Source organism: Symphalangus syndactylus, chromosome 20 (genome assembly GCF_028878055.3).
Source record: "Symphalangus syndactylus isolate Jambi chromosome 20, NHGRI_mSymSyn1-v2.1_pri, whole genome shotgun sequence".
In the NCBI taxonomy this organism is placed as follows: Eukaryota; Metazoa; Chordata; class Mammalia; order Primates; family Hylobatidae; genus Symphalangus; species Symphalangus syndactylus.
Window position 1 is genome coordinate 25,052,409 of NC_072442.2, and position 21,201 is coordinate 25,073,609.

A 21,201-nucleotide genomic window follows, 5' to 3' on the forward strand; every position below is an offset into this window, starting at 1 on the left:
TGTTCCAGTATAATGTGGAAGGTGCCTTATGTGTCAGTCACCTAGAGTGGCCTGTCACTGACCTCCTTTGTATAATAGCATTCTAGCCTTCCCTTTAATACTTGGCACTAGGCGGAGCTTAATATTAGAGTAGGCAGTTCCTTTTTTTTTTTTTTTTGAGGTGGAGTCTTGCTCTGTCACCAGGCTGGAGTACAGTGGCGCGATCTCGGCTCACTGCAACCTCTGCCTCCCAGGTTCGAGAGATTCTCCTGCCTCAGCCTCTCGAGTAGCTGGGATTACAGGCACACGCCGCCACACCCAGCTAATTTTTGTATTTCTAGTAGAGATGGGGTTTCACCATGTTGGCCAGGATGGTTTCCATCTCCTGACCTTGTGATCCGCCAACCTCAGCCTCCCAAAGTGCTGGGATTACAGGAGTGAGCCACTGCGCTTGGCCAAAGCAGTTGATTTATGGGCTGACTCTCAGGGTTAGCCTTCTTGTGTTAAGCCAGCATCTCCTATTTTGTGATTTTTTTTTTTCTTTTTGAGACGGAGTCTCACTCTGTCACCCAGGCTGGAGTGCAGTGGTGAGACCTCGGATCACTGTGTCCTCCACCTCCCGGGTTCCAGCGATTCTCCTGCCTCAGCCTCCTGAGTAGCTGAGACTACAGGCGCATGCCACCACGCCCAGCTAATTTTTGTATTTTTAGTAGAGACGGGGCTTCGCCATGTTGGTCATGAACTGGCCAGGCTGGTCTCGAACTCGTGACCTCAGGTGATCCACCTGCTTCGACCTCCCAAAGTGCTCAGATTACAGGCATGAGCTGTGCCCAGCCTATGATAGCATTTTCAAAATTAAATTAGTAGCTTTTTACTTAATATTTGAAGTATTTCTTCTATCATTGTCAGGACCCCAAAAGAAAGTTGATATTCATGTGTTTCGTTACTATAAAAGTAACTTCAGATTTTTCTTTATAGAACACTACTTTTACAAAGGAATTTTCTTTTTTTTTTGAGACGGAGTCTCGTTCTCTCGCCAGGCTGGAATGCAGTGGCTCGATCTCGGCTCACTGTAACTGTGGACTCCCTGGTTCAAGATACTCTCCTGCCTCAGTCTCCCAAGTAGCTGGGAGTACAGGCACATACCACTATGCCCAGCTAATTTTTGTATTTTTAGTAGAGATGGGGTTTCACCATGTTTGCCAGGAAGGTCTCAGTCTCCTGACTTGTGATCTGCCCTCCTCAGCCTCCCAAAGTACTGGGATTACAGGTGTGAGCCACCGTGCCTGGCCTACAAAGGAATTTTCTAAGTGTCATTAGCATTTGGAAATTCATAGGGAGGAGAGTCCAGTAGAAAAGGAAACTGGTGGACTGGGTGCAGTGGCTCACGTCTGTAATCCCAGCACTTTGGGAGTCTCAGGCAAGTGGATCACCTTAAGTCAGGAGTTTGAGACCAGCTAGGCCAACATGGCGAAACCCCGTGTCTACTAAAAATAAAAAAATTAGCCAGGCATGGTGGCACGCTACTCGGGAGACTGAGGCAAGTGAATCACTTGAAACCAGGAGGTAGAGATTGCAGTGAGCCAGGATCGTGCCACTGCACTCCGACAGAGCAAGACTCCGTCTCGAAAAAAGAAAAAGAAACTGGTAAGGTAACATCATCTAGAGATGGTGTTCTTGGGGCGATTCTACTGTTTAAATTTGTTACGTGTTGCGTTTGTGGTTGTACGTCCTTTGACTTTGAGGCAGATATACACAATTATTTTGGGAGTGCCTCTAAAAATCAAGTGAATGATAAAAACTGGTGTCATTACTTTGTGTGGCAGTAAGCTAATGACTTCGCCTGCATACCAAGTTTATTGATGTTTTTCTTTTTTCAATTAAAAACTTTCTTTCTTTGCCTTTTTGGTGGATTATGCCCAAGAAAGTAGAGAATGTGTCACTTACTTGGAGTTTTGCAGGGACTATACAGACACAAAACGTATATCCTTCCTCTTTAAATATGAATTGATCCTGCCAAAAGATAGTTTTTGTGGGTGATAAATGACAAGTTATTAGAGCACATGTTTTGGAGTTTCCTGTGGTTTTGTAGATTTTCTTGTGTTTAGGGTTAGTGTTTTAACCTTTTCAGATGGATTTTAGTCCATTTTATAAATATCTTAATGGTTGTGAGAAAGTATGGTTGAGAGTAATAAGGCAGTGAGTGATCAATTTAGGGAGATTGTATTGCATCTGGATTCTACTAATTGTAACTGTACAAGTTAGTTGACTTTTCTGTGCCTCAATTTTTATCTTCTTTAAAACAAACAGGCTCACACCTGTAGTTCCAGCACTTTGGGAGGCCAAGTCAGGTAGATGGTTTCAGCCCAGGAGTTTTAGACCAGCCTAGACAACATGGTAAAACCCCATCTCATACAAAAAAGCAGAAAAATTAGCTGCCATGGTGGCACAAACCTGTAGTCCTAGCTACTAGAGAGGCTGAGGTGAGAGTGTCACTTGAGTCCAGGTCAAAGGTGCACCATGATCACAGTGGCCGTGATTGTACCGCTGCGCTCCAGCTTGGGCAACAGAGTGAAACCCCAACTCAAAAATAATAAAAATTAAAATAAAATTAGCAGCTGGGTGCAGTGGCTCATGCCTGTAATTCCAGCACTTTGGGAGGCCAAGGTGGGTGGATCACCTGAGGTCAGAAGTTCAAGACCAGCCTGGTCAACATGATGAAACCCCGTCTCTACTAAATATACAAAAATTGGCCAGGCGTGGTGGCGGGTGCCTGTAATCCCAGCTACTCAGGAGGCTGAGGCAGGAGAATTGCTTGAACCCGGGAGGAGACAGAGGTTGCAGTAAGCCGAGATCGTGCCATTGCGCTCCAGCCTGGGCAACAAGAGTGAAACATCATTTCCCCCCCCCCAAAAAAAAAAAAGAATTATGGTAGAGGCCGGGCATGGTGGCTCATGCCTGTAATCCTAGCACTTTGGGAGGCTGAGATGGGCAGATCACATGAGGCCAGGAATTTGAGACCAGCCTGGCCAACATGGTGAAACCCCTCTCTACTGAAAATACATAAATTAGACAGGCATGGTGGTGCACTTCCATAATCCCAGCTACTCAGGAGGCTGAGGCATGAGAATTGCTGGAATCTGGGAGGCAGAGTTTGCAATGAGCTGGGATTGTGCCACTGCACTCCAGCCTGGGTGACAGAGTGAGACTCTGTCTCAAAAGAAAAATATTATGGTAGAACATCGTCAGATACTACACTTGATCTTAGTCAAAAGGCTGAGACGTGATAGAACATCATTAGAAATGAGGTGTTAATAAACTGAAACCTCTGCCTTAGAGGTTTTTTAAGACTGGGCATTGTGGCTCACGCCTATAATTCCAACACTTTGGGAAGCCAAGGCAGGAGGATCACTTGAGTTCAGGAGTTCAATACCAGCTTGGGCAACATAGGGAGGCCCATTTATAAAGGCTGAGTGTGGTGGCTCACTCCTCTAATCTCAGCACTTTGGGAGGCGGAGGTGGGTGGATCACGAGGTCAGGAGTTCAAGACCACCAGCCTGGCCAACATGGTGATACCCCGTCTCTACTAAAAATACAAAAATTAGCCAGGCTTGGTGGCGTGTGCCTGTAATCCCAGCTACTCAGGAGGCTGAAGCAGGAGAATCACTTAACCTGAGAAGTGGAGGTTGTGGTGAGCCAAGATTACGCCATTTGCGCTCCAGCCTCAGCAACAGAGCAAGACTCCATCTCAAAAAAAAAAAAGGCTGGGCGCCGTGGTTCATGTCTGTAATCCCAGCACTTTGGGAGGCCGAGGTGGGCGGATCATGAGGTCAGGAGATTGAGACTATCCTGGCTAACATAGTGAAACCCCATCTCTACTAAAAAATACAAAAAATTTAGCCGGGCATGATGGTGGGCGCCTGTAGTCCCAGTTACTTGGGAGGCTGAGGCAGGAGAATGGCGTGAACCCAGGAGGCGGAGCTTGCAGTGAGCCAAGTTTGCGCCACTGCACACCAGCCTGGGCGACAGAGCGAGACTCCGTCTCAAAAAAAAGATAATAGTAAATAAAAATAAATAAATATAAAAACAATATAAAAAAATTAGCTGGGCATAGTGACACGCCTGTAGTTTCATTTACTCGGGAGGCTGAGGTGGGAGGATCATTTGAGCACAGGAAGGTTGAAGGCTGCAGTGAGCCATGATCATGCCACTGCACTTCAGCCTGGGTGACAGAGTTGAGACTCTGTCTCGAAAAAAAAAGTTTTTTAAAAGTCATATGCAATGCTGCTTTTGCAAATGGGAAAAAATCTCTTTTATGGCTTTTATATCCTATTTTTAACTTGCTATTTACTTATGCTTATAGTTGTACAATCAAACATATATTAAACTACTATGAGAGTATAAAGCAGTAAAATAGGGGGAAAATCTTTCAAGTTTTGTTATTGTTCTCTTTGACATTTGACCATTTAATTACCTGAAAATGTGAACTTGGTGTTTATAACCTGAAAATGTGGAAGTATTTGTTGTTATTTCTGTGTCCGTTTTTTCCCTCCTAAAAGAGAGACTTTCTGTTCCTGCACACGTGTGTGTGTTTTAAAAGAACACAAAATAAGGCTAGGCACAGTGTCTCACAGTTCAGCATTTTGGGAGACTGAGGCGGGCGGATTGTTTGAGCTGAGGAGTTCAAGACTAGCCTGGGCAACATGGCAAAACCCTGTCTCTACAAAGAATACAAAAATTAGCCATGCGTGGTGGCACACACCTGTAGTCCCAGGTACTCAAGTGGATGAGGCAGGGAGGATCACCTGAGCCTACTAGGGAGGTTGAGGCTACAGTGAGACAAGAGTATATGCCACTGCACTCCAGCCTGGGCAACAAAGTGAGACCCTGTCTCAAAAAACCGTGAAACATAAATTTACCTTTTAAACAGTTTTTAAGTATACATTACAACATTGTTAACTATATGCACATTGTTGTACAACAGATCTCTATAACTTTTTCATCTCATCTGAAACTGTACCCACTGAACAACACCTTTTTTCTCCCCTCACCCCCAGCAACCACAATTCTTCTTTCTGTTTCTGAGTTTAATTATTTTAGATAGCTCTTATAAATGGAATAATGTAGCACTTGAATTTTTGTGATTGGCTTATTTTACTTAGCCATTATCTAAGACAATACTTAGATAGTGTCTAAGATTCATCTATGTTGTAGCATATGACAGGATTCCCCTCTAAAAGCTGAATAATGTCACAATACTGTGACATTATTTAAAAATGGTCAGTGTTACAGTATATGTTGTATTACTCACTTTTCTTTTTTCTTTTTTTTTTTTTGAGACAGAGTCTCGCTCTGTTGCCCAGGGAAGAGTGCAGTGGCTTGATCTCGGTTCACTGCAACCTCCGCCTGCTGAGTTCAAGTGATTCTCCTGTCTCAGCCTCCCGAGTAGCTGGCATTACAGGCACACACCACCACACATGGCTAGTTTTTGTATTTTTAGTAGAGACAGGGTTTCACCATGTTGGTCAGGCTGGTCTCGAACTCCAGACCTCAAGTGATCCACTCGCCTTGGCCTCCCAAAGTGCTGGGATTACTGCACCTGGCTATTCACATTTCTTTATCCATTCATACATTGATGGACATTGAAGGTTGCTCTCACATTTTGCCTATTGTCAATAAATGCTGCAGTGAACATGAGTGTGCAAATATCTCTTCAAAATCCTTGCTATCAGTTCTTTTGGATATATACCTAAAAGTGGGATTCCTGGATCGTATGGTAGTTTTATTTTGAAGAACTTCCGTACCAGTTTCCATAGCAGCTGTACCATTTTACATTCCTGCCAACGGTGCATAAGGGTTCCAATTTCTTCACATCCTCGATAACACTTGTTATTTGTTGTTGTTGTTTTGATAGTGGTCATTCTAATTGGTTTAAGGTGACATCTCATTGTGTTTTTGATGTGCATTTTCCTGATGATTAGTGATGTTGAGCATCTTTTCATATGCTTGCTGGCCATTTGTATATAATCTCTGGAGAAATGTCTGTTCATGCTTTGCTCATTTATTCATTTACTTTTAAATTATTTTATTTTTTTGAGACAGGGTCTTTGTTGCCCAACCTGGAGTGCAGTGGCATGATCACGGCTTTGCCCATTTTTAAATTAGGCTATTTTTTTTTGTGATTGAGTTCTAGTGGTTCTTTTTTTTTTGAGACGGAGTCTCGCTCTGTCGCCCAGGCTGGAGTGCAGTGGCGCAGTCTCGGCTCACTGCAAGCTCCGCCTCCCGGGTTCATGCCATTCTCCTGCCTCAGCCTCTCCGAGTAGCTGGGACTACAGGCGCCCACCACCACGCCCGGCTAATTTTTTGTATTTTTAGTAGAGACGGGGTTTCACTGTAGTGGTTCTTTATATTCTGGCTATTAACCCCTTATTCAATATATGGTTTGCAAATATTTTTTCCCATTCTTTGGGTTGCCTTTTTACTCTGTTGATCATCTTTGGTGTGCCGAAGTTTTTAAGTTTAATGTATAGTCATGTGCTACGTGATGACATTGTGGTCAGTGATGGACCACATATATGACAGTGGGCCTGTAAGATTATAATGGAGCATACTGCGTATAGAAAACTGCTGTGTGGCATTGCAGATCAAGTAGAGGAAATGATTAACATTCAGTAAGGGTGCTGGGACATTTGGTTTTCCATGTGAAAAAAATATAAATAAAAAATATGTATACTACCTAGGTTTGTGTAAGTACACTCTGATGTTCGCACAGCAACAAAATAGCTAACAATGCATTTCTCAGAATGTGTCCCATTGTTAAGTGACACGACTGTAGTCTTTTTTTTTTTTTTCAGGCTTAATTCACTTTATTTTTCTTGTATAAAAACCCTATGTTGTAGCCACAGCTGGAGCCTGGGTCCTCTGCATGGAGACTCTGGTGTGGGTCTTGACGAGGTGGTCAGTGAATTCCTGACAGGAAGACTTGATGAATACAGTTTCCTTCCAGAGGTCGGGGGTCAGGTAGCTGTAGGTCTTAGAGATGGCATCAAAGGTGTCCTTGGTGTAGTTACTCAGGGTGGCAGTGCAGCCCCTGGCTGAGGTGTAGCAGTCATCAATACCAGCCATCATGAGCAGCTTCTTGGGTACAGGCACTGAGACGATGCCAGTGCCTCTGGGCGTAGGGATGAGGCGTACCAGCACAGAGCCGTGGCGGCCTGTCACCTTGCGAGGGATGGTGTGGGGCTTGCTGATCTTGTTCCCCCAGTAGCCTCTGTGCACAGGGACAATAGAGAGCTTGGCCAGGATGATGGCCCCGCGGATGGCAGTGGCCACCTCCTTGGAGCACTTAACACCCAGACCAATGTGGCCATTGTAGTCCACAATGGCAACAAACATCTTAAACCTGGTGCACTGGCCGGCATGGGTCTGCTTCTGCACCGGCATAATCTTCAAAACCTCGTCCTTGAGAGAGGCCCCCAGGAAAAAGTTAGTGATCTCAGATTCCTTCATGGGCAGGGAGAAGACATAGATCTCCTCCAGGGACTTGATCTTCATGTGCTTGACCAGGTGGCCCAGCTTGGTGATAGGCATCCACTCCTTATCCTCGGCCTTGCCTCCATGAGCTCTGCGGCCTCAGCCCCGGCCCTGGCCCCGGCCCCGGATGCCACTGCCGAAGCCTCCGTGGAAGCTACCGTGTTTCCCCATCCCAGGCGATCCCCACCACCGGCCGCCACCAGCGTCATCCGCCATTTGGTGTTTTCTCAGAGAAGCGTCTATTTTTGTTTTTGTTGTGCATGTGTGCTTTTGGTGTCATAGCCAAGAAATCATCACTTAGTCCAGTGTCATGAAGATTTTCCCCTATGTTTTCTTCTAGTTTTATGGTTTTCAGATGTTAACATTTAGTTTTTAATCCATTGTGTGTTAATTTTTGTATATTTTTGCGCATATTTAAAACTTGAGTGAAATAACATAATTTAACATTATTTGTCAGCATTGTTGCCTCTGTTTACCAAGTGGGCTTAGAGCCTCTAATTAAACATACATTCTTTTTTTTTTTGAGACGAAGTTTCGCTCTTGTCATGCAGGCTGGAGTGCAGTGGTACGATCTTGGCTCACTGCAACCTCCGCCTCCCGGGTTCAAGCAGTTCTCCTGCCTCGGGGTTGCAATCCTAGTCTCTGATAAAATAGACTTTAAACCAACAAAGATCAAAAGAGACAAAGAAGGCCATTACATAATGGTAAAGGGATCAACTCAACAAGAAGAGCTAACTATCCTAAATATATATGCACCCAACACAGGAGCACCCAGATTCATAAAGCAAGTCCTGAGTGACCTACAAAGGGACTTAAACTCCCACACAATAATAATGGGAGATTTTAACACCCCACTGTCAACATTAGACAGAACAACAAGACAGAAAGTTAACAAGGATATCCAGGAATTGAACTCAGCTCTGCACAAAGTGGACCTAATAGACATCTACAGAACTCTCCACCCCAAATCAGCAGAATATACATTTTTTTCAGCACCACACCACACCTATTCCAAAATTGACCACATAGTTGGAAGTAAAGCTGTCCTCAGCAAATGTAAAAGAACAGAAGTTATAACAAACTGTCTCTCAGACCGCCGCGCAATCAAACTAGAACTCAGGATTAAGAAACTCACTCAAAACCGCTCAACTACATGGAAACTGAACAACCTGCTCCTGAATGACTACTGGGTACATAACGAAATGAAGGCAGAAATAAAGATGTTCTTTGAAACCAATGAGAACAAAGGCACAACATACCAGAATCTCCGGGACACGTTCAAAGCAGTGTGTAGAAGGAAATTTATAGCACTAAATGCCCACAAGAGAAAGCAGGAAAGATCCAAAATTGACACACTAACATCACAATTAAAAGAACTGGAAAAGCAAGAGCAAACACATTCAAAAGCTAGCAGAAGGCTAGAAATAACTAAAATCAGAGCAGAACTGAAGGAAAGAGAGACACAAAAAACCCTTCAAAAAATTAATGAATCCAGGAGCTGGTTTTTTGAAAAGATCAACAAAATTGATAGACCGCTAGCAAGACTAATAAAGAAGAAAAGAGAGAAGAATCAAATAGATGCAATAAAAAACAAAAAAGGGGATATCACCACCGATCCCACAGAAATACAATCTACCATGAGAGAATACTACAAACACCTCTACGCAAATAAACTAGAAAATCTAGAAGAAATGGATAAATTCCTCGACAAATACACCCTCCCAAGACTAAACCAGGAAGAAGTTGAATCTCTGAATAGACCAATAACAGGCTCTGAAATTGTGGCAATAATCAATAGCTTACCAACCAAAAAGAGTCCAGGACCTGATGGATTCACAGCTGAATTCTACCAGAGGTACAAGGAGGAACTGGTACCATTCCTTCTGAAACTATTCCAATCGATAGAAAAAGAGGGAATCCTCCCTAACACATTTTATGAGGCCAGCATCGTCCTGATACCAAAGCCTTGCAGAGACATAACCAAAAAAGAGAATTTCAGACCAATATCCTTGATGAACATTGATGCAAAAATCCTCAATAAAATACTGGCAAACCGAATCCAGCAGCACGTCAAAAAGCTTATACACCATGATCAAGTGGGCTTCATCCCTAGGATGCAAGGCTGTTTCAACATATGCAAATCAATAAATGTAATCCAGCATATAAACAGAACCAAAGACAAAAATCACATGATTATCTCAATAGATGCAGAAAAGGCCTTTGACAAAATTCAACAACCCTTCATGCTAAAAACTCTCAATAAATTAGGTATTTTTTTTTTTTCTTGAGACAGAGTCTTGCTCTGTCGCCCAGGCTGGAGTGTAGTTGCGCGACCTCGGCTCACTGCAAGCTCCGCCTCCTGGGTTCACGCCGTTCTCCTGCCTCAGCCTCCCAAGTAGCTGGGACAACAGGCACCCGCCACCACACCCGGCTAATTTTTTTGTATTTTTAGTAGAATCGGGGTTTCACCGTGTTAGCCAGGATGGTCTCAATCTCCTGACCTCATGATCCGCCCGCCTCGGCCTCCCAAAGTGCTGGGATTACATGCGTGAGCCACCGCGCCCGGCCATAAATTAGGTATTGATGGGACGTATCTCAAAATAATAAGAGCTATCTATGACAAACCCACAGCCAATATCATACTGAATGGGCAAAAACTGGAAGCATTCCCTTTGAAAACTGGCACAAGACAGGGCTGCCCTCTCTCACCACTCCTATTCAACATAGTGCTGGAAGTTCTGGCCAGGGCAGTCAGGCAGGAGAAGGAAATAAAGGGTATTCAATTAGGAAAAGAGGAAGTCAAATTGTCCCTGTTTGCAAATGACATGATTGTATATCTAGACAACCCCATTGTCTCAGCCCAAAATCTCCTTAAGCTGATTAGCAACTTCAGCAAAGTCTCAGGATACAAAATCAATGTACAAAAATCACAAGCATTCTTGTACACCAGTCACAGACAAACAGCCAAATCATGAGTGAACTCCCATTCACAATTGCTTCAAAGAGAATAAAACACCTAGGAATCCAACTTACAAGAGATGTGAAGGACCTCTTCAAGGAGAACTACAAACCACTGCTCAATGAAATAGAAGAGGATACAAACAAATGGAAGAACATTTCATACTCATGGGTTTGAAGAATCAATATCGTGAAAATGGCCATACTGCCCAAGGTAATTTATAGATTCAGTGCCATCTCCATCAAGTTACCAATGACTTTCTTCACAGAATTGGAAAAAACTACTTTAAAGTTCATATGGAACCAAAAAAGAGCCCGCATTGCCAAGTCAGTCCTAAGCCAAAAGAACAAAGCTGGAGGCATCACGCTACCTGACTTCAAACTATACTACAAGGCTACAGTAACCAAAACAGCACGGTACTGGTACCACAACAGAGACATAGATCAATGGAACAGAACAGAGCCCTCAGAAATAATGCCGCATATCTACAACTATCTGATCTTTGACAAACCTGACAAAAACAAGCAATGGGGAAAGGATTCCCTATTTAATAAATGGTGCCGGGAAAACTGGCTAGCCATATGTAGAAAGCTAAAACTGGATCTCTTCCTTACACCTTATACAAAAATTAATTCAAGATGGATTAAAGACTTACATGTTAGACCTAAAACCATAAAAACCCTAGAAGAAAGCCTAGGCAATACCATTCAGGACATAGGTGTGGGCAAGGACTTCATATCTAAAACACGAAAAGCAATGGCAACAAAAGCCAAAATTGACAAATGGGATCTAATTAAACTAAAGAGCTTCTGTACAGCAAAAGAAATTAGCATCAGAGTGAACAGGCAACCTACAGAATGGGAGAAAATTTTTGCAACCTACTCATCTGACAAAGGGCTAATAATCAGAATCTACAATGAACTCAAACAAATTTACAAGAAAAAAACAACCCCGTCAACAAGTGGGCAAAGGACATGAACAGACACTTCTCAAAAGAAGACATTTATGCAGCCAAAAAACACATGAAAAAATGTTCATCATCACTGGCCATCAGAGAAATGCAAATCAAAACCACAATGAGATACCATCTCACACCAGTTAGAATGGCGATCATTAAAAAGTCAGGAAACAACAGGTGCTGGAGAGGATGTGGAGAAATAGGAATACTTTTACACTGTTGGTGGAACTGTAAACTAGTTCAACCATTGTGGAAGTCAGTGTGGCGATTCCTCAGGGATCTAGAACTAGAAATACCATTTGACCCAGCCATCCCATTACTGGGTATATACCCAAAGGACTATAAATCATGCTGCTATAAAGACCCATGCACACGTATGTTTATTGCGGCACTATTCACAATAGCAAAGAGTTGGAACCAACCCAAATGTCCAACAATGATAGACTGGATTAAGAAAATGTGGCACATATACACCATGGAATACTATGCAGCCATAAAAAATGATGAGTTCATGTCCTTTGTAGGGACATGGATGAAACTGGAAACCATCATTCTCAGTAAACTATTGCAAGGACAAAAAACCAAACGCCACATGTTCTCACTCATAGGTGGGAATTGAACAATGAGAACTCATGGACACAGGAAGGGGAACATCACACTCCGGGGACTGTTGTGGGTTGGGGGCAGGGGGGAGGGACAGCATTAGAAGATATACCTAATGCTAAATGACGAGTTAATGGGTGCAGCAAACCAACATGGCACATGGATACATATGTAACAAACCTGCGCATTGTGCACATGTACCCTAAAACCTAAAGTATAATAATAAAAAAAAAAATTCTCCTGCCTCACCCTCCTGAGTAGCTGGGATTACAGGTGTATGCCACCACATCCGGCTAATTTTTGTACTTTTAGTAGAGACGGGGTTTCACCATGTTGGCTGGGCTGATCTCGAACTCCTGAGCTCAGATGATCCACCCGCCTCTGCCTCCCAAACTGCTGGGATTACAGACATGAGCCACCGTGCCCAGCCCATATCTTAATTTTAAGAAACATCGTTATCTACTATTGGTCCAGCAAAACGTGTGTGCATGAAACAACGATATGGCAGTAGAAGGGTAAATACTATAGTAAGAAGTCTAGGCCGGGCGTGGTGGCTGATGCCTGTAATCCCAACACTCTGGGAAGCTGAGGTGGGGGGATCACTTTGAGGTCAGAAGTTCAAGACCAGACTGGCCAACATCGTGAAACCCCGTCTGCACTAAAACACAAAAATCAGCCAAGTGTGTTGGTAGGTGCATGTAATCCCAGCTACTCAGGAGTCTGAGGCAGGAGAATCACTTGAACCTGGGGGGCGGGGGTTGCAGTGAGCCAAGATCACCCCACTGCACTCCAGCCTGGGTGACAGAGTGAAACTCCGTCTAAAAAAAAAAAAACACAAAGAAGAGTGTAAATCAGAAGTATGAATAATGGAGACAACTGAAAAGTTGTTTTGTTTTGTTTTGAGACAGAGTTTTGCTCTTATTGCCCAGGCTGGAGTGCAGTGGTGCGATCTCGGCTCACTGCAACCTCCGCCTCCCGAGTTCAAGTGATTCTCCTGCCTCTGCCTCCGGAGTAGCTGGGATTGCAGGCATGCACCACCACGCCCGGCTAATTTTTGTATTTTACTAGAGACGAGGTTTTTCCATGTTGGTCAGGCCGGTCTTAAACTCCCAACCTCAGGTGATCTGCCCGCCTTGGCCTCCCAAAGTGCTGAGATTACAGGCGTGAGCAACCACGCCTGGCCAGCTGAAAGGTTTTTAAGCTGAGACACAGATAATCAGATTTGTGCTAGAAAAATTATTTTGGTGTAAGAGATGCATCAATGCTAGGAAGAGTGGAAACAGGAAAGTCAGTTAAGAAGTTTAAAAAAAAAAAAAAGTGGGCTGGGTGCAGTAGCCCAAGCCTGTAATCTCAGCACTTTGGGAAGCCAAGGTGAGTGGATCACATGAGGTCAAGAGTTCAAGACCAGCCTGGCCAACTTGGCGAAACCCTGTCTCTACTAAAAAATACAAAAAATTTGCTGGGCATAGTGGTGGGCGCCTGTAATCCCAGCGACTCGGGAGACTGAGGCAAGAGAATCACTTGAACCTAGGAGGCAGAGGTTGCAGTGAGCTGCGATGGCGCCACTGCACTCCAGCCTGAGCAACAGAGAGAGACTCAAAAACAAAACAAAACAAACAACAACAAAAAAATATATATATATGGCATAGGCAACTTAAACTATGCCAGAGGGAATTGAAAATAGGGACCTACAGGAGAAACAAGAAAGAATGAATACTGGCCAGGCGCGGTGGCTCACGCTTGTAATCCCAGCACTTTGGGAGGCCGAGGCGGGCAGATCACGAGGTCAGGAGATCGAGACCATCCTGGCTAACACGGTGAAACCCCGTCTCTACTAAAAATACAAAAAATTAGCTGGGCGAGGTGGCAGGCGCCTGTAGTCCCAGCTACTCGGGAGGCTGAGGCAGGAGAATGGCGTGAACCCCGGGGGGCGGAGCCTGCAGTGAGCCGAGAACGCGCCACTGCACTCCAGCCTGGGTGAAAGAGCGAGACTCCGTCTCAAACAAAAAAAAAAAAAAAAAGAATGAATACTAGTTGGCTCTACTCAATAGGAAGACCCAGGGAGAAGTTGGAATTAACTCAGATTTCCAGCCTGGGTGACTCTGAATGGCTGTGAATGGCAGTGTTCTTAACAGGGATTGAGAAGGAACATAGGAATAGAACAGCATTACCCTTGGACAGTGAATTTAAGGTGTTGCCTATTGGATATCTGTCATGTCTTGTCACTTTTCAATACGGGTCTGGCCCTCAGGCAATAGCAGAGATTTGAATGGAGCTGCAGAGTCACAAGTCATCTTTACAGACATGTTAGTTGAAGCCACATGCGTAGATGAGCTCGTTTGGGAGATGAATTTAAATCAAAGAGATCAAAATTTCCTTGTTTCACTTAACTAATCTTCGTAGCCAGTTACTCTTATTGTGAGCCTGGCTTTTCCACCTGACCAAGTTCTTCTTGTTCCAGGAATTCAAAGATATTAAACCAGGCTCTATTATTTCTTTCTGATTGATTGATATTTGGTTTCTAAAAGAAATTTTCTTCCTTCTCTGCATTCACAAACTCTTCTATGCTTTTGCCATATTATATACACTTAAGTTTAAACCAGTTTCCATGTATGTTTTGTCTATATTATGTTTGTTATTGAGAAATAGGCATTTTTGGGAAGAAATAATTTGGCATTTTGCATGTGTAAAAGTGAAAAAAAAAAGAATTTGGCATTTTGGAAATAATCAGAAAATTAAAAAATACATGCACCACTTTCCCATTCTTCTCCCCACCCCGACCCCTACCCCTATCCTCAAATGCTTAGCTAGTGAAATATTAAAATGTTGTAATAGAAATTGGAGTCAAGGTCTACTGGCTGAAGAGACCATCTATTTTCAGAGGCTGGAAGGAGAGAGAACAAACCAATCAAGAGTCATTGGTTTGTTGCCTCTATTGTTTTATTTCTGACCTGTGCAAATAGCTTTTGAAGTGGAGATACGCTAGTTCTTGGCAACTAATACTTTTCTGGGCATGCATTTTATGAAATAATAGGTATGTATCTGCCTCATTCTTTTAGGCTGTGTGTTTCTCTAGTTTAAAAATAATTTGCCAATGAAGGTCTATCTGTATTTATGCAATCCCTAAATTTGTATTTACCTTATATGCGTATGTTTTAAATGTGTGTATGGAGGCTTTTTTTGGATGCTGTAGATGGAGAGAGTGCCATCATCTAGTACACTGTTATATGCCACAAGAAATAATTGCACAGCCAGTTCTTAATTTTGAGGCTTTTCTTTTCAACAGGTTTTGCACTGATTGCAAAAATAAAGTTCTCCGAGCATACAATATCCTTATTGGTGAACTTGACTGCAGCAAAGAAAAGGGCTACTGTGCTGCACTTTATGAAGGCTTGCGGTGCTGTCCACATGAACGACACATACATGTTTGCTGTGAAACAGACTTCATTGCACATCTTTTGGGTCGTGCTGAGCCAGAGTTCGCAGGAGGGTATGAGTATGTAATTTGCTAGAATGGGCTATCTAGCGCTTTGCTTCATTTTATTACTGAAAGTTTATTTTCATCACCTTCTGCCTCAGTACATATGATATATGTATAAACTACAGTATGCCTGTAAAGATTTTGCTTCTCTTTAAAGTATGCATTTCTTAATTGACTGAAAATAGGGAAAAACTGTTCTCTGGTGTTTGGTTCAGTCCTCTGCTAGTTCTTGCTTGAAGGGAGGCAGGTGTTTTTGGCTTTCGTTGTTACAGACTATCATTTTCATTTGAAAATGATTAGAAGGGATTTTTCTCCCCCTATCCATGCATTATCGTGTGTAAATTTTATTCACAATAATGGTTTTCGCATAAGTCAGATCTTTGCAGTAGGGGATTAAGAAATGCCTTATTGAATGTAATTCATGAACTGTGTATATTATATTATTATTACTACATAGAAACCTAAAGTATTATCTCTGGCTTTGTTGTAAAAATAAAATCAGATGATGATGTTAATGGAATAAATCAAATTCATTTCCTTTTGTATTTAGGGTATCAACTCTCATTTGAGTGCCTACTTTCTGCTAGAATACAAAGGCCTTTTTTATCGCCAAAGTTCTGTGAACACTTGTAAAGACTGGCCTGGTGGAGGACTCTTGCCCATGATGAATCACTTTGGCATTGCCTTTCTCCATTCCTCCTCAAAAAAAAAACCTAATGAAGGAAAAAATGTTTTGTTATAAATGGAAAGTAAAAGGAACTGTTGTGTCCACTGTGAGCTGGACACTTATATGTGATTGCTTTGTGCCCTAAAACCCATCTTTTTAGAGCCAGTTCCTGAATTACTTTATTTTTAGCAATACGAGGACTAAATTCTACTTGCATGTGTATTTCTCATTGGTTGTAGACATGCATGCTTGTATAGCAACATATACATTGAGTGTAAATGTATTACTGTCTTGTTACTAGGTAAGCACGTTGTGTTTAAAACCTGAACTTGCAGCTGTGTTATCCATCTTTTACTGTTTCAGTTAAAGGTATTAGTGTGTGATTATTCCCTTTTATAGGCGAAGAGAAAGGCATGCAAAGACAATAGATATAGCTCAAGAAGAAGTTCTGACCTGCTTGGGAATTCATCTTTATGAAAGACTGCATCGAATCTGGCAAAAACTACGGGCAGAAGAGCAGACATGGCAGATGCTTTTCTATCTTGGTGTTGATGCTTTACGCAAGAGTTTTGAGGTAAGAACAGTGGGCTGTTCCAGTATCTAAGATTGCTTAGTCACGTTGTTGGACTGAATCTTAATGTAAGCCACCAGTGCCTAAAAGGACTGTCCATCACTGATAGAGCTTCATGGCTTTGGCTGGATATCGTTACATGGCTTTGGGTTGGAGTGGGGGTGGTCTAGGGAACTGGGATTTAGAAGAAGTTGATGGATTTAAAAAAATGTTTTTAATCTTGTTACTTTGCCAGCTTTGGTTTTTAGACTTTTCTCAGAGTAGAAAACTGAAGGTGTTTAACAAGATGCTGCTATGAAACATAACTAGTGAGGCTGGGCATGGTGGCTCATGCCTGTAATCCCAGCACTTTGGGAGGATGAGGCAGGTGGATCACCTGAGGTCAGGAGTTTGAGAACAGCCTGACCAATATGATGAAACCCCATCTCTACTAAAAATACAAAAATTAGCTGGGCGTGGTGGTGGGTGCCTGTAATCCCAGCTACTTGGGAGGCTGAGACAGGAGAATTGCTTGAACCCAGGAGGTGGAGGTTGCAGTAAGCCAAGATCACATCACTGCACTCCAGCCTGGGCAACAAGAGCAAAACTCCGTCTCAAAAAAGAAAAAAAGAAAAAAACATAACTAGCGAAAAGTTAAATGCAGCCAAGGATTAAGCAGGAAATGTTAAAACCTTTAGTGAGTTTCATTTTGCCTGCTAATGTCCAATAGTATGAAGTAAGTGCTATGCGAATGCCATGGTATAAGGACTACTTTTCTTTCTTTCTTTTCTTTTCTTTTTTTTTTTTTTTGAGACGGAGCCTCGCTCTGTTACCCAGGCTGGAGTGCAGTGGCATGATCTCGGCTCACTGCAAGCTCCACCTCCTGGGTTCACGCCATTCTCCTGCCTCAGCCTCCCGAGTAGCTGGGACTGCAGGTACCTGCCACCACGCTCAGCTAATTTTTTGTATATTTTTAGTAGAGACGGAGTTTTACCATGTTAGTTAGGATGGTCTCAATCTCCTGACCTCGTGATCCGCCGCCCACCTTGGCCTCCCAGAGTGCTGGGATTACAGGCATGAGCCACCACGCCCGGCCCTTACTCTTTTTCTCTTTGTATTTTTGTACCTTCAGAGACTAGACCATCTTAATCAGGTTAAATAGTTTTTTCATTATGTGAGGAAATGGTATGTTTACTTTTGTTGTGTTAAAATTCTGAAATTTAGGCCAGGTATGGTGTCTCACGCCTGTAATCCCAGCACTTCGAGAGGCCAAGGTGGGCGGATCACTTGAGGCCAGGAGTTGGAGACCAACCTGGCCATGATGGCGAAACCCTGTCTCTACTAAATATACAAAAATCAGCCAGAGTGGTGGCACATGCCTGTGGTCTCAGCTACTTGAGAGGCCAAAGCAGGAGAATCGCTTGAACCTGGGTGGTAGAGGTTGCAGTGAGCTGAGATGGTGCCACTGTACTCCAGCCTGGGTGACAGAGCGAGACTCTGTCTAAAAAAAAAAAAAAAAAAAAAAAAAAAAAAATTCTGAAATTTAAAACTAGAATCTTGTTGGTTTGGAATAGGAGTTTGTATATTACTGTAGAAAACAAAGGGACCAGGCACGGTGGCTCACGCCTGTAATCCCAGCACTTTGGGAGGCTGTGGCAGGCGGATCACGAGGTCAGGAGATTGAGCCCATCCTGGCTAACATGGTGAAACCCCGTCTCTACTAAAAAATACAAAAAATTAGCCGGGCGTGGTGGTGGGCACCTATAGTCCCAGCTACTCGGGAGGCTGAGGCAGGAGAATGGCATGAACCCAGGAGGCGGAGCTTGCAGTGAGCTGAGATCACGCCACTGCACTCCAGCCTGGGTGACAGAGCAAGACTCCGCCTCAAAAAAAAAGAAAAGAAGTTCTGTCCAATATTCACCCTCAACCTTATTTTTATAATAGATGACCGTGGAAAAAGTACAGGGTATTAGCAGATTGGAACAACTTTGTGAGGAATTTTCAGAAGAGGAACGAGTAAGAGAACTCAAGCAAGAAAAGAAACGCCAAAAACGGAAGAATAGACGAAAAAATAAGTGTGTGTGTGATATTCCTACTCCCTTACAAACAGCAGATGAAAAGGAAGTAAGCCAAGAGAAGGTAATATTTCTTAATATCAACTCTTAAGTGTGTATGTATTGCTCGTAGATAGAAGTACAGGCCAGGTGTGGTGGCTCACGCCTATAGTCCCAGCACTTTGGGAGGCCCAGGGTGGAGGGATCACTTGAGCTTAGGAGTTTGGGACCAGCCTGGGCAAGATAGTGAGATCTCTATCTCTATTTATTTTATTTTTTTAATAAAAAAAAGTACAGTTGTCCCTTTGTATCTGTGGGGTTTGATTCCAGGACTTCCTATAGATACCAAAATCTGCAGATGTGCAAGTCCCTGGTGTAAAATGGTATAATATTTGCATATAGTCTATGCATATCCTCCTTATACTTTTATTTCTGAGACAGGGTCTCACTCTGTCACCCAGACTGGAGTGCAGTGGTACAACCATGGCTCACTGTCGCGTTCTCCCAGGCTCATGTAATCTTCCCACCTCAGCTTCCCAAGTAGCTGGAACTATAGGCGTACCCCACCAGGCCCATCTGATATTTTGTATTTTTTGTAGAGATGGCGTTTCACCATGTTGTTCAGGCTGGTCTCCAGCTTGTGGGCTCAAGCAATTCTCCCACCTCAGCCTCCCAAAATGCGACAATTACAGGCATGAACCACCGTGCCTGGCCTCTTGTATTCTTAAATTATCTCTAAATCATAATACCTAATGCAATGTAAAAGCTATGTAAGGCTGGGCATGGTGGCTCACGCCTGTAATTCCAGCTACTTGGGAGGCTGAGGCATGAGAATTTCTTGAACCCAGGAGGCAAAGGTTGCAGTGAGCCAAGATCCCGCCACTGCAGTCCAGCCTGGGCGACAGAGTGAAACTCTCTCAAAATAAATAAAAACTGTTTAAATAGTTGTTATACTGTATTGTTTAGAAAATAAGGACAAGAAAAAAGTCTGTACATGTTCAGTACAGATGCAGGTTGATTTTTTTCCCCCCAAATATTTTCGATTCTTGGTTGAATTTATGGATGCAGAACCCACAGGTACGGAGGGTTAACTGTATGGCTTTTTGCTAGATTTGGGCATTTTTACTGTGCTTTTCCAGATGTGAGCTCCTGCAGTTTTTATATCAGCTTTTTTTCCTACTGTAGTCTGTATAAACCAGAATTTTAATTCATGTCTATGTTTTATTAAGACAATGTTGAGTAATTATCTCTTTACCTGACTTTAATGTACTGTTAGATCAAAGTTAAAATATAGAAAGCCACCTCTGTGCATGACCTAGAGCAGTTCTCAAGTTTTTGGTCTTAGGATCCCTTTCCATTCTTAAAAATTAAGGCACTCAATGAGCTTTTGTTTATGTGGGTTATACTTACCAATATTTACTGTATTAGAAATTAAATGATAAATTTTAAACTACTCCTTCAAAAATAATGTTTACTAAATATTTTTTCAAAAATAACTTTTCTAAATAAAATGAGAGTGAGAAGAATGATATTATACTATATATATTTTTTGCAAATATCTTTAATGTTCATCTTAAAAGGAATAAGCTGTTTTTTTTTTTTTTTTTTTGAGACAGAGTCTTGCTCTGTTGCCAGGCTGGAGTGCAGTGGCTTGATCTCGGCTCACTGCAACCTCCGCCTCCCGGGTTCAAGCAATTCTCCTGCCTCAGCCACCCAAGTAGCTGGGGCTACAGGCGTGTGCCACCATGCCCGGGGCTAATTTTTGTATTTTTAGTAGAGACAGGGTTTCACCATGTTGGCCAGGATGGCCTTGATCTCTTGACCTCGTGATCCACCCGCCTCAGCCTCCCAAAGTGCTGGGATTACAGGTGTGAGCCACCACGCCTGACGGAATAAGCTAGATTCTTATATCTGCTTCTGCATTCAATCTGTTTTCATTTATTGGCTTGGTTGAAGCATATGAAGAAAGTCTGGTCTCACACAGATATTATATGGTAGGAAAATATTTTATTTTGGAGACAGAGTCGTGCTCTGTCACCCGTGCTGGATTGCAGTGGCACGATCTTGGTTCACCATAACCTCCTCCTCCTGGGTTCAAGGGATTTTTGTGCCTCAGCCTCCCAAGTAGCTGGGACTACAGGCGCCTACCACCATGCCCAGCTAATTTTTTTTGTATTTTTAGTAGAGATGGGGTTTTGCCATGTTTCCCAGGCTGGTCTCGAACTCCTGAGCTTAGGCAGTCTGCCCGCTTCTGCCTCCCAAAGTGCTGGAATTACAGGAGTAAGCCACTGTGCCTGGCTGGGAGCAGTATTTTAATATAAACCTTTTCAGATAGTTGTGGATATTCTTCAGTACTACATTTTGACCAGTGGTAGTTTCTAAAAGATTCCTTGCAATATGGAATCTGGCACCTTATC

General features: G+C 43.0%; 1 protein-coding gene and 2 pseudogenes across 6 annotated transcripts in view; 1 reads left to right on the top strand and 2 right to left on the bottom strand.

The window, feature by feature from the left end:
- The window catches only part of GGNBP2 (gametogenetin binding protein 2), a 52,505-nt gene that overhangs the window by 25,309 nt on the left and 5,995 nt on the right, over nt 1–21,201 (top strand). For 3 of the 6 annotated variants that reach the window (XM_055257051.2, XM_063628611.1, XM_055257049.2), the window contains 3 exons: nt 15,319–15,528; nt 16,580–16,754; nt 18,675–18,869. In XM_055257051.2, the coding sequence (XP_055113026.1) occupies nt 15,319–15,528; nt 16,580–16,754; nt 18,675–18,869 (580 nt within the window). The remainder of the gene's footprint in view (nt 1–15,318; nt 15,529–16,579; nt 16,755–18,674; nt 18,870–21,201) is intronic. The other 3 variants (XM_055257052.2, XM_063628612.1, XM_055257050.2) reach the window with 1 other exon arrangement.
- Nucleotides 3,118–3,267, bottom strand: LOC129470775 (uncharacterized; annotated as a pseudogene).
- On the bottom strand, nt 6,817–7,728 carry LOC129469880 (small ribosomal subunit protein uS5-like; annotated as a pseudogene).